Source organism: Chrysochloris asiatica, unplaced genomic scaffold (genome assembly GCF_000296735.1).
Source record: "Chrysochloris asiatica unplaced genomic scaffold, ChrAsi1.0 scaffold00207, whole genome shotgun sequence".
NCBI lineage: Eukaryota > Metazoa > Chordata > Mammalia > Afrosoricida > Chrysochloridae > Chrysochloris > Chrysochloris asiatica.
In genome coordinates this window covers 607,880-621,377 of record NW_006408725.1, presented here as the reverse complement: position 1 = coordinate 621,377, position 13,498 = coordinate 607,880, and the positions used below count along the sequence as shown (strand labels likewise).

The following is a 13,498-nucleotide window of genomic DNA, read 5'->3' as shown; positions in this document are numbered from 1 at the left end:
TCAGCTGTTCAAGCTCACTAGCCACTCCTCAGAAACCCTATACTGGATCGCTATGAGTTGGAACTGACTCGACAGCACTTAACAACAACAAACAAACAGTAAGTGGTATGTTCAACAAGGAGATCAAAATTATTTATATGAAGGATTGATCCTGTGATATGATGATACCTTTAACTTTATGTAAAATAAATGCAAACTATGCAGAAAGCATTGTAGAATAATTAGAAATAGTTTGATAAATCTGTGATTCTTTGAAATGTGGTAGCTTTTTAAAAGACATGTATACCAGGCTGGCAAAAGGAAATGGGATAAGACTCTTGTGGTACAATAGTGAGTAATTGCCATCAGGTCTGACTGTGAGGGTAGGAAATATAGAGGTAGATGTTTTTTGACAAAAGGAGGGGAGTGATTGATTTTGCAGCCCAGGAGCTGAAGTCCCTGGGGCCATCAAGTGAGAAGAGCGGAGACCATCAAGTGAGAAGAGCAGAGAGACAGTGACACCAAGGATGGAGACAGAGATGATGTCGTGGACAGATGGAGCGGCTGGGGACACTGAACTCAGGGAGGGAGAGGAGCCATGTGCTGATGGCTGGGGCACGGGCCGGTGGGGTGTACTCTTTGGTTATTTGATGATGCATGGAGGGGATTGTAATCATTGCAATGAAATGAAATACAATAGGATGAATGGAAAACTGATGTTCTCCCATGTAAACCCACATAATTCACAATAAAAGCTTAAAAAAAAAAAAAAAGACGTGTATAAAATATAAAATATATGGTGGTGTTCTGAACTTTTTTTCTTTTTCTGTTTCTTTTTCCAGGTCCCAGAACAGTTTTTTTCTGGGCTCCTATTATGAAATGGGTAAGTCTGAGTTTTTATAAAAGACACTGAAAACATTTTTTTCCTTAATAGGAATTTATTAATTTGAAGTGACATTTTTTATGGGTGTGTACTTTAAAATGTTAATGGCATGCCTCTAAATAATTTCATGGCAAATATTCTCAGGTGTGTTATTTTTGTTACATAAAGTACACATTAGATATTTTGAACTCCTTAGATAAAAGTCTTCCTGGTAACCTATCTGTTTTCAAAAAATTTATAATCAAGGGCACTAGGAACATAAAATACTGGTCTAAAATTTAATAACTGGGAGTACTGGGATGACACTTAGGATAAGCACTGGACTGGTAGCCACAAGGTCAGCAGTTCAAACCTACCAGCCCCTCTTGGATACCCTATACAGGGTGACCTTTTTATTAATTTACTTATGAGAACTGAGTATACTAACACCAAAATAAGTATAGATGAAAAAGTTAGTTTCAAAGAGTAGAAGGATGTATCCTAGTTTATATGTTAATATTTAGCAAATAATAGAGCCAAGACTAGAGTCCATGGCTAGTGATTTTTTTTTTCCCTATAGCCACTGTTCCCTTTTCTTAAGTTCTCATTTGCCTAAAAAGAAATAATTGTGGTAACACAGCAAGTCATTGATTTTAGTCTACAGCAATGATTCTCAAAGTGTTATCCCCACCCCAGAAGCATCAACTTCACCTGGCAATTTGTCAGAAATGCGGATTCTCAGGCCTCATCTCAGATCATCTGACTCAGAAACCTGAAACAGGAGCCCCATCCTCTGTGTTTTAATAAGCCTTCCATGCGATTCTGATACCTTCTAAAATTTGAGAACTACTGGTTTGTAGATTATGTTAATTATCATTAATGTATTATTTTAAATTGTTGGAACAATTCAGAAACGCAGTTATAAACCCAAATTATTGTTGTTGTTAAGTACACTCGAGTTGATTCTGACTCATAGTGATCCTGTAAGAATATTAATCTGTGCCTCAATTTAAGCAAATTATATCTCTGGCATTTTGTCTCTTCAGCTATAAAATAATAGAGTAGATTGGTGGTTTGGTAGCTATAGTTTATAGAAAACTAGTGATATGCTCATCTTTTTCATTTTTATATACTAGGTTTCCACATAAGATTTTGATACAAAAATAAAAGGATCCCATCAATTTAAAAAAAAAAAAAAAGAAGAAGAAATTATATCTAATGATTCTGCTCACTCTCAGCATTCAAAAACAATATAATGTTAAAAGCAAAACAAAAGAATTCTCATAATGTACAAAAAGTACATTATATCTGCACTTAAAAGTATACAGTAATTGTTTATCTATAAAGTAGGATTAATTGCTGAAGTACTGTTTTTAGTTCAGCATTAAATGGATAATCATTTACAATAAATTTGGGGGTCCAAATTTAGGAATTTATTCACTTTATCAAAAGCTTTGATATTTAATATAATCAGTTAGTGTTTTGAAGACTGATTGTGTATATTATTCATAAGTGTCTTCTTGACTGTCTCTGTCTCCTTTAGAAACATCTATTTTAAGTTCATGTTGAAATCACACATAGTCTCTTGATGATAGCACAGCACTGGAAACTTCTATTTTACTCTCTGATGGGGGAGACTTCTTTTGTTAGACATTTACTTTATGCATATTTAAGTGTTTTTCCCTCCTAGAGCATTTGGTAATCAATCTCTGGTAGCTTATACATGACGTGTAACAGTTGGTGCTGTAACTCATATGTCTTGTCTTAAGAATTTGAGCCCATATGTCTTCAGACCTTTAACTGTGGCAGCGTCCTTTTAATCAGTACAAATGATTAAACATTCTACTACTAACCTAAACGTTGGTAGTTCGAATACAACCAGAGGTACCTTGGAAGAAATCCCTATGATCTACTCTGAAAGATCACAGCCATTGAGAACCCTGTGGATCACAGTTCTACATGGACACAAATGAGATCACCATGAGTCAGAAGTAACAGGACAGCAATAATGGGTTTGATTTTTGTTCTTGGTTTATTTGTTTTTAAGAACCTTTTTAGCCACTTTAGCTGAAACCAAATAACCATATAAGTCAAATTGGATGATAATGCTTTTTAAAATGTATATATCTTAAACATTTTATTTTAACCTAAAGAAGATAATTCATTTGTCAGTTATCGGCAATAAGGAGAAAGCTCTTACTCATTTTGGGGTCTACTAATTTGAGTTTCACATCTTCCATCTTTTCTGGATTAGTTTTCTTTAATGCATGGCAACTTTATAGGCACTTTATCAACAGTATAAGCACCTAATTCTGCTATATTTTTATGATTTTTGTTTCCCCAGCCTTTTTATATTTATCTTGTTTACACCTAATTTGACTGCAGACTTTAGCAACTTGCATTTATTGAAATTTTCCAAAGCCACAACCACCTTAAATTCCATGTACTTACCCAATAGTTCATTAAATTATATCAATTACATTAACAAGTAAAACTGGATTAAAAACTGGTTTGGAAACAAATAGTAACTTGATAAAAATACATCTCAACTGGTAGGAGCAAACATACACAAATGCATTCTAGAAAACACTAACCATAAGCATTCAGCATGCCCTGGGCATCTGCTAGTTTGTTTACACAGGGAACAGAGAGCTTTAGCTAATCTGAGAAAACAGTTATGTGAAGGTCAGTTAAGAAAGCTGCTTTTGTTGTTGTTTACAGCCTTTTTTTCCATGGCACTGTTTCACCTAATTCTTGAACAATATACTAGTTAAGGTAGTTAATTTTTCCAGTTTCTTTTCTCCTTAGGAATAACTCATACTATTTCAAGGCTATATACTTGTAGATTTTTAATACCTACTTGCTTTGCCAGCTGGAATTTTTATGTAGATTAAATTTCCAGCTTAAAATACGGAGGGCTTTGTGATCTCCAAGTATTTTGAAATTGGAATGCAAATGGTGGCATTTCATTTCTTTAAAGCACTCCTTCTACAGAAGTGTTATATGCATATTTTTTTAATTAAGTAGAAAATATTTAGATAAATGAAATGAAAATGAAAGTATATAATGTTTTAAACTGTTACCTGAGTATTTACCTCAACACCAGTGGAGATCATCAGATGCCTGAAAGAATCACAAATCTGGACTCAGATAGTTGAAAAATATTTTTTAATTTTGAAAGTACTGCTGGGTGCAAAACATGTTATCTCACATTTACTTACCAGCAAAGTATCTAAGAAGTAAATATAAAAGTACTGAGATTCAAAGAATAAGTGACATCCTAGTCATGCTATTGTTAGTAAGCAGTAAGTAGGTCGTTGGTATTTGAACCTCTACGTCTACTTGACTTCCACAGCTTATGCTTTTAAATACTTCTAGATGGTGACACTGGTTGTGTGCCACCGAGTTGGTTCTGATTCATAGCAACCCTGCATAGAGTTTCCGAGGCTGTAAATCTTTATGGAAGCAGGAAATCTCATCTTTCTCCTGCAGAGCAGCTGGTAGATTCGAATTGCTGGTCCTGAGGTCAGCAGCCCAGCTCATAATCCACTATACTACTTACCAGGGCTTATAGTCACGTGGATCTAGCTATAAATGGTACTTACTAAGTTTAAAAATATTTTACACTCTTATGTATAATCTAAGTACTACTTGAATTTATGTTTTATTATTTTCATGCATTTCTGAGTAAAGATAAAAAGGAACAGAGACTGCCTTCCTTTATCATGAAGATAGAAATGCAGTTTCATAAGAGTACAAAGTCTAACCTTTCTTTATTTATCCTGCTCTAGAGTTGTTGTTAAGTTCCTTTGAGTCAATTCCAACCCATAGCAACCCTGTATAGGGTTTCCAAGTAGCAGCTGGTGAGCTTGAACCACCAACCTTGCCGTTCAAACGGCTTTGTAGTCTGGTGCATTAACTCACAGCGCCACATAGCTACTATAATTTTTATTGTTAATGGTTTCTAGGTACTATGGTAAATACATTTTTTTTTTTTTCTTAACTTGCTGTTATGAATTTAGTGAAGGTTTACAGACAAGATCATCAATTGTACATTCAATAAATCTTATACTTTGTTTAATCTCAATGATTGTAAACCCCTCCATGCAACAATAGTTATCCCAGTTCCTCCTTGTGGTCCTATTTCTATTCCACCGACCTCCTGTCCTTTCTACTTTGTCTGTAGGTAATTGTTGCTCTTGAGATTTTTTTTTTTCTTTTCTTAAATGTTTTATTGTGAATTATGTGATAGTTTACATAGGAGAACATTAGTTTTACATTCATTCTATTGTATATCGTATCATTGCCATGGTTACAATCCCCTCCATGCAATCCTTCCCCCGTACCCCCCAGGTCTTCAGCACACAGTTGCTCTCCCTGTCTGGATCTAAAGTCTCCAGCTGCTCCATTGCTCCATGTCATCATCTCTGGCTCCATTTCAGGCATCACTGCTTCTCTGGGTAGGGTTCCGCTCTCTGCTCTTCTCCCTTGATGGTCCTAGGGACCTCCGCTCCTAGACTGAAAAGTTAATCACTCCCCTCCTTGCTATAAAACGTCTACCTTTATATTTCCAACCCTCACAATCAGTCCTGATAACAATTATTCACTGTTGTGTCACAAGAGACCCGTCTGCATTTCATTGCATGCTCTTTTGATTTTAAATCACTGACCGTTCCATGGTGGCATACCTTATTAATATTGTTCTCCTCGTATGTACCTATCTACTGCTTTGCTGAAAATTGGGCTATGAAGGTAGGTTCCTTTCCAGATCTGCAAGGTGGTGTAGGGCCATAATTTCAGGTTCTTCTAGTCTCTTCTGATCAGTAAGCCTTTCTTTTTTATCGTTATTTATAATTTTGATTTTTGTTCCTCATTTTGTCCATCTCTATCCAGAATCTTCTAATGTGATCCTTTTCAGAGGTATTGGTAAGCTACTCAGCTTCTGGTTTAACAGTTGTGAGACTGATGTTCTCATGTTCCATTAGTACATTGGACTAATTGATTCCAAGCATCTTCAGTTCTTTTTTCCAAGTATGGAAAGACTAGTAACTGCACCTTAAATGGCCACTCATGGGTTTATAAGATCTCAGATATTACCCATGAAAATAAGAACTAGAACATTGTCTTTGTGGACTGTGTTTTGCCAGTTGATCATGTTGTCCCCAAGACTATAGCCCCAAGCCCTCAGGCCCAGGAACTCATTACCTTAAGATGTTTGATAATATCTAAGAAGTTTTCATCATTTTGCCCGCTGTATGCTCCATTATAATCATAGTTGTGTTTGCAGGAAAAGTAAATATCCATGTGCAGATAAATCTTATGTATCTATGGATACACTCCCACTCTTCATCCCATACCCATTCAGCCTGTGTCTCTGTCCATGTGTCTACCCGTAGAAAACTGTTGTTCCAAGGTTGTGTAATAACACTATTCACTGCTAGCCCCTTTAACCCGTGTATTTCTCCCTGTGTCTTCACCTTTCTTCATCATTCATTTGCCAACCTCCCTCTTTTTGTATGTTACTCTCCCCATCAACCGAGTTAACATGTGTCTACCTTCTAGCCAGTGAATTATTCTTTCTTTCCTTCTACCACTGGTAACCATCAAAATATGTTTATTTTAATATAAAAACTTTTTCATGAGATTTTACAATAATGGTTTGATGCAGTATTTGCCCTTTTGTGATTGACTAATATTACTCAGCATAATGCCTCCAGGTTCATGCATGTTATGAACTGTTTCACAGAGTCATTTTATTCTTCAGTGCTGCATACTATTTCATTTTAATGTACATACCAAAGTGTGTTTATCTACTCTTCCATTGATGGGCATTTAGGCTATCTCCATCTTTTTGCTATTATGAATAGTGCTGTGATGAACAGCGATGTGCATATATCTACTTGCCACCTGTCTGTTATTTCTTGTGGATATATACCAAGTAAAGGGATTGCTGGTCATACAGTGTTTCTGTTTCCACTTTCTGAGGGAGCACCATACCATTTTACAGCCCCACCAGCAATGTAGGACGGTACCGGTGTCTCCACACCCTTGCCAGTATTTGTTGCTTTCTGGTTTGTTTACTTTTACTATTAATGCTGGTGTGATATGATAGCTCATTGTTTTGATTTACATCTCTAATGGCTAATGATTGTAAACATTTCTTCATTTGTTTGTTTACTGTCTGAATATCTTCCATGGTGACCTGTCTGTTTATGTCCTGTGCTCATTTTTTAATCAGGTTGTTTGTCTTTTTCTTGTAGAGGCATTGTGGTTTTTAAAAAATTTTAGAGATTAGTCCTTTGTCTGATATGTCCTTGCAAAAGAAATGTTCTCTGTCTGTGGGCTCCCTTTTTACTCTTTTGGGAAAATCTTTTGATGTACATAAGTGTTTAATTTTTAGGAGCTCCCAGTCATCTATTTTGTCTTCTACTGTTGTGTATTTTTAGTAATGTTTAATGGTGTATTTATGCATGTATCAGAGCCTCTACAGTTTTCCCTAGTTTTTCATTGATGATCTTTATAGTTCTGAGTTTTACATTTACGTATTTAATCCACATTGAGTTTGTTTTTGCATATGGTGTGAGATATGAGTCTTGTTTGATTGTTCTGAAAAGGATTTCCACTTTTGCTAACACCATTTGTTGAAGAGCCTATCTCTTCCCCATTTAATCTGTTTTGTCACTTTATCAAGATCAGCTGACTTTATGTGGATGGAGTTACTTCTGGGTTCTCATTTATGTTCTATTGATCTGTGTATCTTTCATTGTACCAGTACCAGGTTCTTTTGACCACTGGCTATGTAGTGAAATTTGAGATTAGGGAGGGAGAGTCTCCAACTTTTTTGTTCTTCTTAAGCAGTGCTTTACTTATCCGGGAGCTCTTTCCTTTCTAGTTAAAGTTAGTGATCAGTATTTTGCATCTCTTTAAAGAATTATATTGGAATCGGAATTGGGATTGTGTTATATCTAGATTGCTTTGGGTATAGTTGACATATTCACAATGTTAAATTTTCCTATCTATGAGCATGGTATATTCTCCCATTTTTATAAGTCTCTTGGTTTCTTATAGTAGTGTTATATAGATATTTTTCTTTGTATATGTCTTTTGTTACTCTGGTTAGATTTATTGCTAAGTGTTTCATCTTTTGGGTGTTGTTGTTGTTAGGTACCATCAAGTCAGTACCAACTTACAGCAATGCTATGCACGTCAGAATGAAACGCTGCCTGGTCCTGCACCAACCTCACAATCTTTGCTACGTTTGAGCCTATTGCCACTGTCATTGTACCAGTCCACCTCATTGGGGGTCTTCCTCTTTTCTCCAACCCTCCACTTTACCAAACATGATATCCTTCTCCAAGAAGTGGTCCCTCCTGATATTATGTCTGAAGTATGAGAAGTCTTGCCATCCTGGCTTCTAAAGAATATTCTGGTTGTACTTCTTCCCATACATTTGTTTGTTCTTTTAGCAGTCAATAGTGCTTTGAATATTTCCCTCTAACAACTTAATTCAAATGTACCAATTTTTCTACCATCTTCCTTATTCACTCTCCAACTTTCACATGCGTAAGAGACAATTGATCAGGTGCACCTTCGTCCTCAAACTTGCATCTTTGTTCTTTAACACTTTAAAGAATTTTCAATATTCAATATTCTGGTGCTGATAGTGTTCCACTGCTCTTCATAATGTTTTCAGTGACAAAATATTTGGATGTCGTCCATCTCTCCTTAGTTTGTCTTTGTCTGAAAGCTCAGCTGAAATCTGTCCACCATGGGTGACCTTGATGATATTTAAAATACCCCTGGTGGCATAGCTTCCAGAATCACAACACACAAGCCACCACAGTATGACAAACTGACAGACGAGTGGTGTATCTTTTGGATAGCTACTATACATGGTATTGTTTTCATAATTTCCTTTTCAGGGTGGGACAGAGGAATTCAGCTTACTTTTGTAATAGATCTTGCACCCTGCTAGTTTACTGAATCTTACAGTGAGTTCCAATTCCTTGCTGACTTTTTGGAATTTCCTACATATAAGTCATATCATATACAAATAGAGTTTTACTTCTTTGACAATTTGGATGCCTCTAGTTTCCTTTTCTTGCCTTACAGCTTTGGTTAAGACTTCTAAAGGATAATTTCTCCTTATCTGGGAATGTTCTAATTTCACTGTCATATTTGAGGGACAGTTTCCTCAGTATATGAGTGTTGGTTGGTAATATTTTTCTTTCTGAGTTTTGTATATATGTCTCCATTGCCCTCTTCCCTGCATGATTTCTGTTGGGAAGTCAATGCTTAATCTTCTTGGTTATTCTTTATACATAACATTTTGGTTTTCCCGAGCTGCTTTCAAGATTCTTTCCTTGTCTTTGATTTTGAAAAATAGGTTTATGATAAGTCTTAGTGATTTTCTTTTGGGATCTGTCCTATTTGGGGTTTGTTCAGTTTCTTGAATGCTTATCTTCTCATCTTTCATGATGTTTGGGAAATTTACTTCCAACAGCTCTTCTACTGTCTTTTCTTTGCCTCTTCCTGTTCTGGAATTCCAGTCACCCGTAAGTTATTGTTTTTTTCTGATTGTTCTTCTAGTTTACCAGCATTGAGAGATTTATCTTCAGGTTCACTAATTTGAACTTCCACCGGTTCAAATCTACTCCTTTGCTCTTTCAATGTACTGTCCAATTCTGATATCTTAGTATTAATCTTCTGGATTTCTATTTGCAGGCTTTATTTTGGTTCCAGTCCTTTATCTGTTTTGGTTGATTATTCCTGTAGTGCTTTCCTGAATTCTTTCTTTTTTCCCCTGACCTTTCTGTCAGCCATCTGTTGCTGTCATTGTTAGGTACTGTCAAATCGGTTCTGACTCATAGTGACCCTACATATAACAGAACGAATCACTGCCCGGTTTTGCACCCTCCTCATGACTGCTGCTATGCTCAGGCCCACTGTTGCTGTCATTGTGCCAGTCCATCTCATTGAGGGGCTCCCTCTTTTCTGCTGTCCCTCCACTTTACCAAGCATGATGTCCTTTTCTAGGGTCTGGTGGTGGTACCCAAACAGGGTCAATGCAAATAGCTCCCCCATCTTTAATGGGGCTCACAACTGTTTTGCTCATGTCCCTGTGGCTCTGAATACAGGGTGCCTCTGGTCACCAAGGGACTGTGAGGAAGAAAAAAAAAAAAAAATCGCAACTTTATTGCTGTGGGCCACAAGTAGGTTTTGCGACCCCAATGCATTCTTGTCTCTGACACTATTCACAAAAGTTTAAGATGGCTGTGACACATCTGGCCGGCCACCACAAGTCATCAGTCTTTCCTTTTTTTGCTGCATCTGCTCAACTCTTTCTCCAGTAAGCATCCATTCTTCTTCTCTGTGCCTTCATCTGAAACCTACATCAGCATTCCAGGGCTGCCATCTGCTTCTGTCTACCATCTGCCTAGTCTATCATCTTGCCCCACCTTGTGTGCGAAATACTTTTAAGACATATTAATCTCATTTAATCATACAGGAATTGGTATTAATATTTTTTATTTTACATGAGAATTTAAGAAAATTGTTCATGTATTCTAAATGAACTTATGCAGCTAGTAAGTGGCAGATTAATTCATAAATAGATTTTGTAATATAATTTAGATGAAGTTATAATGATGTAGAAGTAGAAAGGGATTTCAAGAAAAATCAGAGGGAAGGAAGCTCAAGATCTTTGTGGGAGAGAAGAATTACTAAAGTGTCCCAGGAAAGTTAAGTGTGTACAAGGAGAATAAAACAAAGTCATGATCCCTCACATCTTCACAAAGAAAGTGTTATAATATAGCCTATACAGTCTTTATGGATATGATCGGCATGCCTTATATAATATGTGAACCCACTGGAATAATAACAGAAATCAGTCACTTTCTTCCTCCCATGTAATGGCAGTTTTTTTTTCCCTGTAGAAGAGTTAGAACAAATACTGACTAGAAAATGTGCATTGAAATTTAGAAGAATGTAGGAGGGATGTTTAGGGTAACAATTGGAAGAAAAGAAAAAAAAAAAAAACACAGGATCAAGAATAAAAGTTGAAAAAAAGAAAAGCAGTGTTGGCGATGATTTACCTCTAATTATAGGATCAGGCAGTGTTTTGTTCTGCTGTGCATAAGGTCGGTACCGACTTGATGGCACCTAACAACAACAACAACATATGCCTATATTTAACCACTTGGACTCTTGGTGTGGCACTATAGGATAAGCACTAGACTGTGAATCACAAGGTCAGTGGTTCAAACTTATCAGCTGCTACTCGGAAACCCTATACAGGTTTTCTGTGAATCAGAACCAACTCCACAGTACTTAACAGCAACAATTTAATCACTTACCGCTTTTAAGACCAGAATTATTGCTTTATTGAACTAGTAACTTCATTAATTCAAAACCAGTTGGATTTGGTTTGTTTATGTTCTGTTTTAAGGGGAGGAAAAAAAAAAAACCTTTGCTGATTTGTGTTTACTATGCAAAGTGTAACACTTAAAACATAAATAATTTCTTAAAAACATGTACTCTAAATACATACTTACAAGCATGGTGGCTCCATACTATAAGCACTGAACTTTAAACCACAGGGTCCGTGGTTTGATCCCAACAGCTGCTCTACAAAAGAAAAATGAGACTTTTTGCTTCCTTGAATATTTAAAGCCTCAGAAACCCTATAGGGTCACTGTGAGTCAGCACTAATTCAGTAGCACAGAACACCACCAGCAATTACATACTTAGGATTTCCTTTACAGTTTTTGAATAAAGATAAAAGGAAAATGAAGGAATGGAGGTCAAATAAATGTGGCAACATCTCAATAATTGTTGATTCTGGGGACTGGGCATTTTGTGAACTGAATATTTTGTACAGACAGTTTTTGTGCAATTCTCATGATGTTGAAGTTTTTTTCATAATACTAATTTGAATACATTTTCTCATTTCTGCTATCGAAATATTCTAATGAAGACTCATTACTAAACTTTCTGAGTTTTGCTCATGGTGGATTATAAATGGGATGATTTTATAAAAGACATTGTTTAAACATAGCAGAGAAGAAATGACCATGTATACCTTAACATTAAATGAAAATTCTCTAGCCAAAAAATAAAATTATAACACAGCTTTTATGGTACTTTAAAAAAAAAACATAGAAAACATAAAAAGAAGAATTTATATAAATTATCTTAAACAGCTTTCAAACATCTACTCTACCAGTGGTTCTCAGCATATGAATTTAGTTTATAAATGCATATGTAAAAGAAGCATCATTTGTAGACCAAATATTTATGTATATTTATATTTCTTACATACTGTATATATGTGTGTATAAAACTAACTTTCAAATGCATGAGGCTGCTTAATATGTTTCCTCTACCCTTCTGTCTGTCTGTTGTGCTGTGGGGGCATGGTGTTGCTGTGGTCCGAGAAGCTATGCCACTGGTATTTCAAACACCAGCAGGGTCACCCCTGGTGAGCAAATTTCAGCAGACCTTTCCAGATTAACAGGCAGGGACCAGGCAAAAAGGAAATCTTCCTCCAGAAATTAGCCACCAAAAAGCGTTTTGATCAGAACAAAATAGTGTCCAGCTGACTTAACTTTGGACACATCATCAGGAGGACTCAGTCACTAGAGTGTGGGCATCATGTTTGGTGACTAGAGGGCAAGTGAGGACCAGAGAAAGCTTCCATGAGATAGATTAGCACAGTAGCCACAAGGATGGATTCCAACATGCCAGTGATCAGGGTGATGGGGAAAGACAGGACAGCTCTTCCTCCTGTTATACATAAAGTGACCATAAGTTAGCGTCAACTCTTATTTCCTATCCACTGTGATGAATAAAACACATGTTAATTTGCAAAGCATTTCTGAGCTCATTGTGGCCTTTTTTTTGTTGGGGGTGGTCAAGATACACATTTTCTTAATGCTTTGTTACTGAAACTATAGTAGTAACTTTGGAAATCTCTGAATTATTTTTAGTTTAATAGCATATTCATGGTGCTTTCCCCCCCCCCTTTCCTAATGTCTGTCCCCAGGGATTGGTGTGTGCTGGATTGGCTGACATGGCCAGACCTGCAGAAAAACTCAGCACAGCTCAATCTGCTGTTTTAATGGCTACAGGTAAATTAAATAAGTATCAATGTTCCATAGGGGATATTCATTGTTTGGTTTTATATCAATTTATTGAACAGTTTAGTATTTGGAACACACACACATATTGATAGGGTTTCCTTTAGGATGTTGGTGAATTATGGATGGAGGGGACAAAGGAGACTTATAGTGAAATTCTGAGTGGGTTTTGTTATTCCATGTTTTTCCATAGGCATATTTTATAAATAGGGTAAAAAATGTTGCAGTTAAAATACAGTTTAAAGAGTCCCCTTTAATGTAAGAATAGAGTATTTTGTGTAACACTGAATTAGACTTTATTGAAAACTCAGCGTATATCATTTATTTGTCATCCTACAATAGTATTGTCATATTCTCATTTATAATTAGTTTAGTATTAACTGTGCAAGTGGCACTGTGGGGTAATGCAAAGTCAGTTTGAACCATAAGGTTAGCAGTTCAAGCTCACCAGCACTCCTTGGGAAATCTTTATAGGGTCACTATAAGTTGTAACTGCCTCGATGTCACTTAACAACAACAA

At 36.2% G+C, this 13,498-nt stretch overlaps 1 protein-coding gene across 1 annotated transcript in view; it reads left to right on the top strand.

Annotated features, from left to right (window-relative positions):
• MPC2 (mitochondrial pyruvate carrier 2) overlaps positions 1-13,498 on the top strand; it is a 58,205-nt gene that overhangs the window by 23,719 nt on the left and 20,988 nt on the right. Inside the window, exons 2-3 of the mRNA XM_006872619.1 lie at positions 822-862; positions 12,885-12,969. Coding sequence (XP_006872681.1) covers positions 822-862; positions 12,885-12,969 — 126 coding nt within the window. The remainder of the gene's footprint in view (positions 1-821; positions 863-12,884; positions 12,970-13,498) is intronic.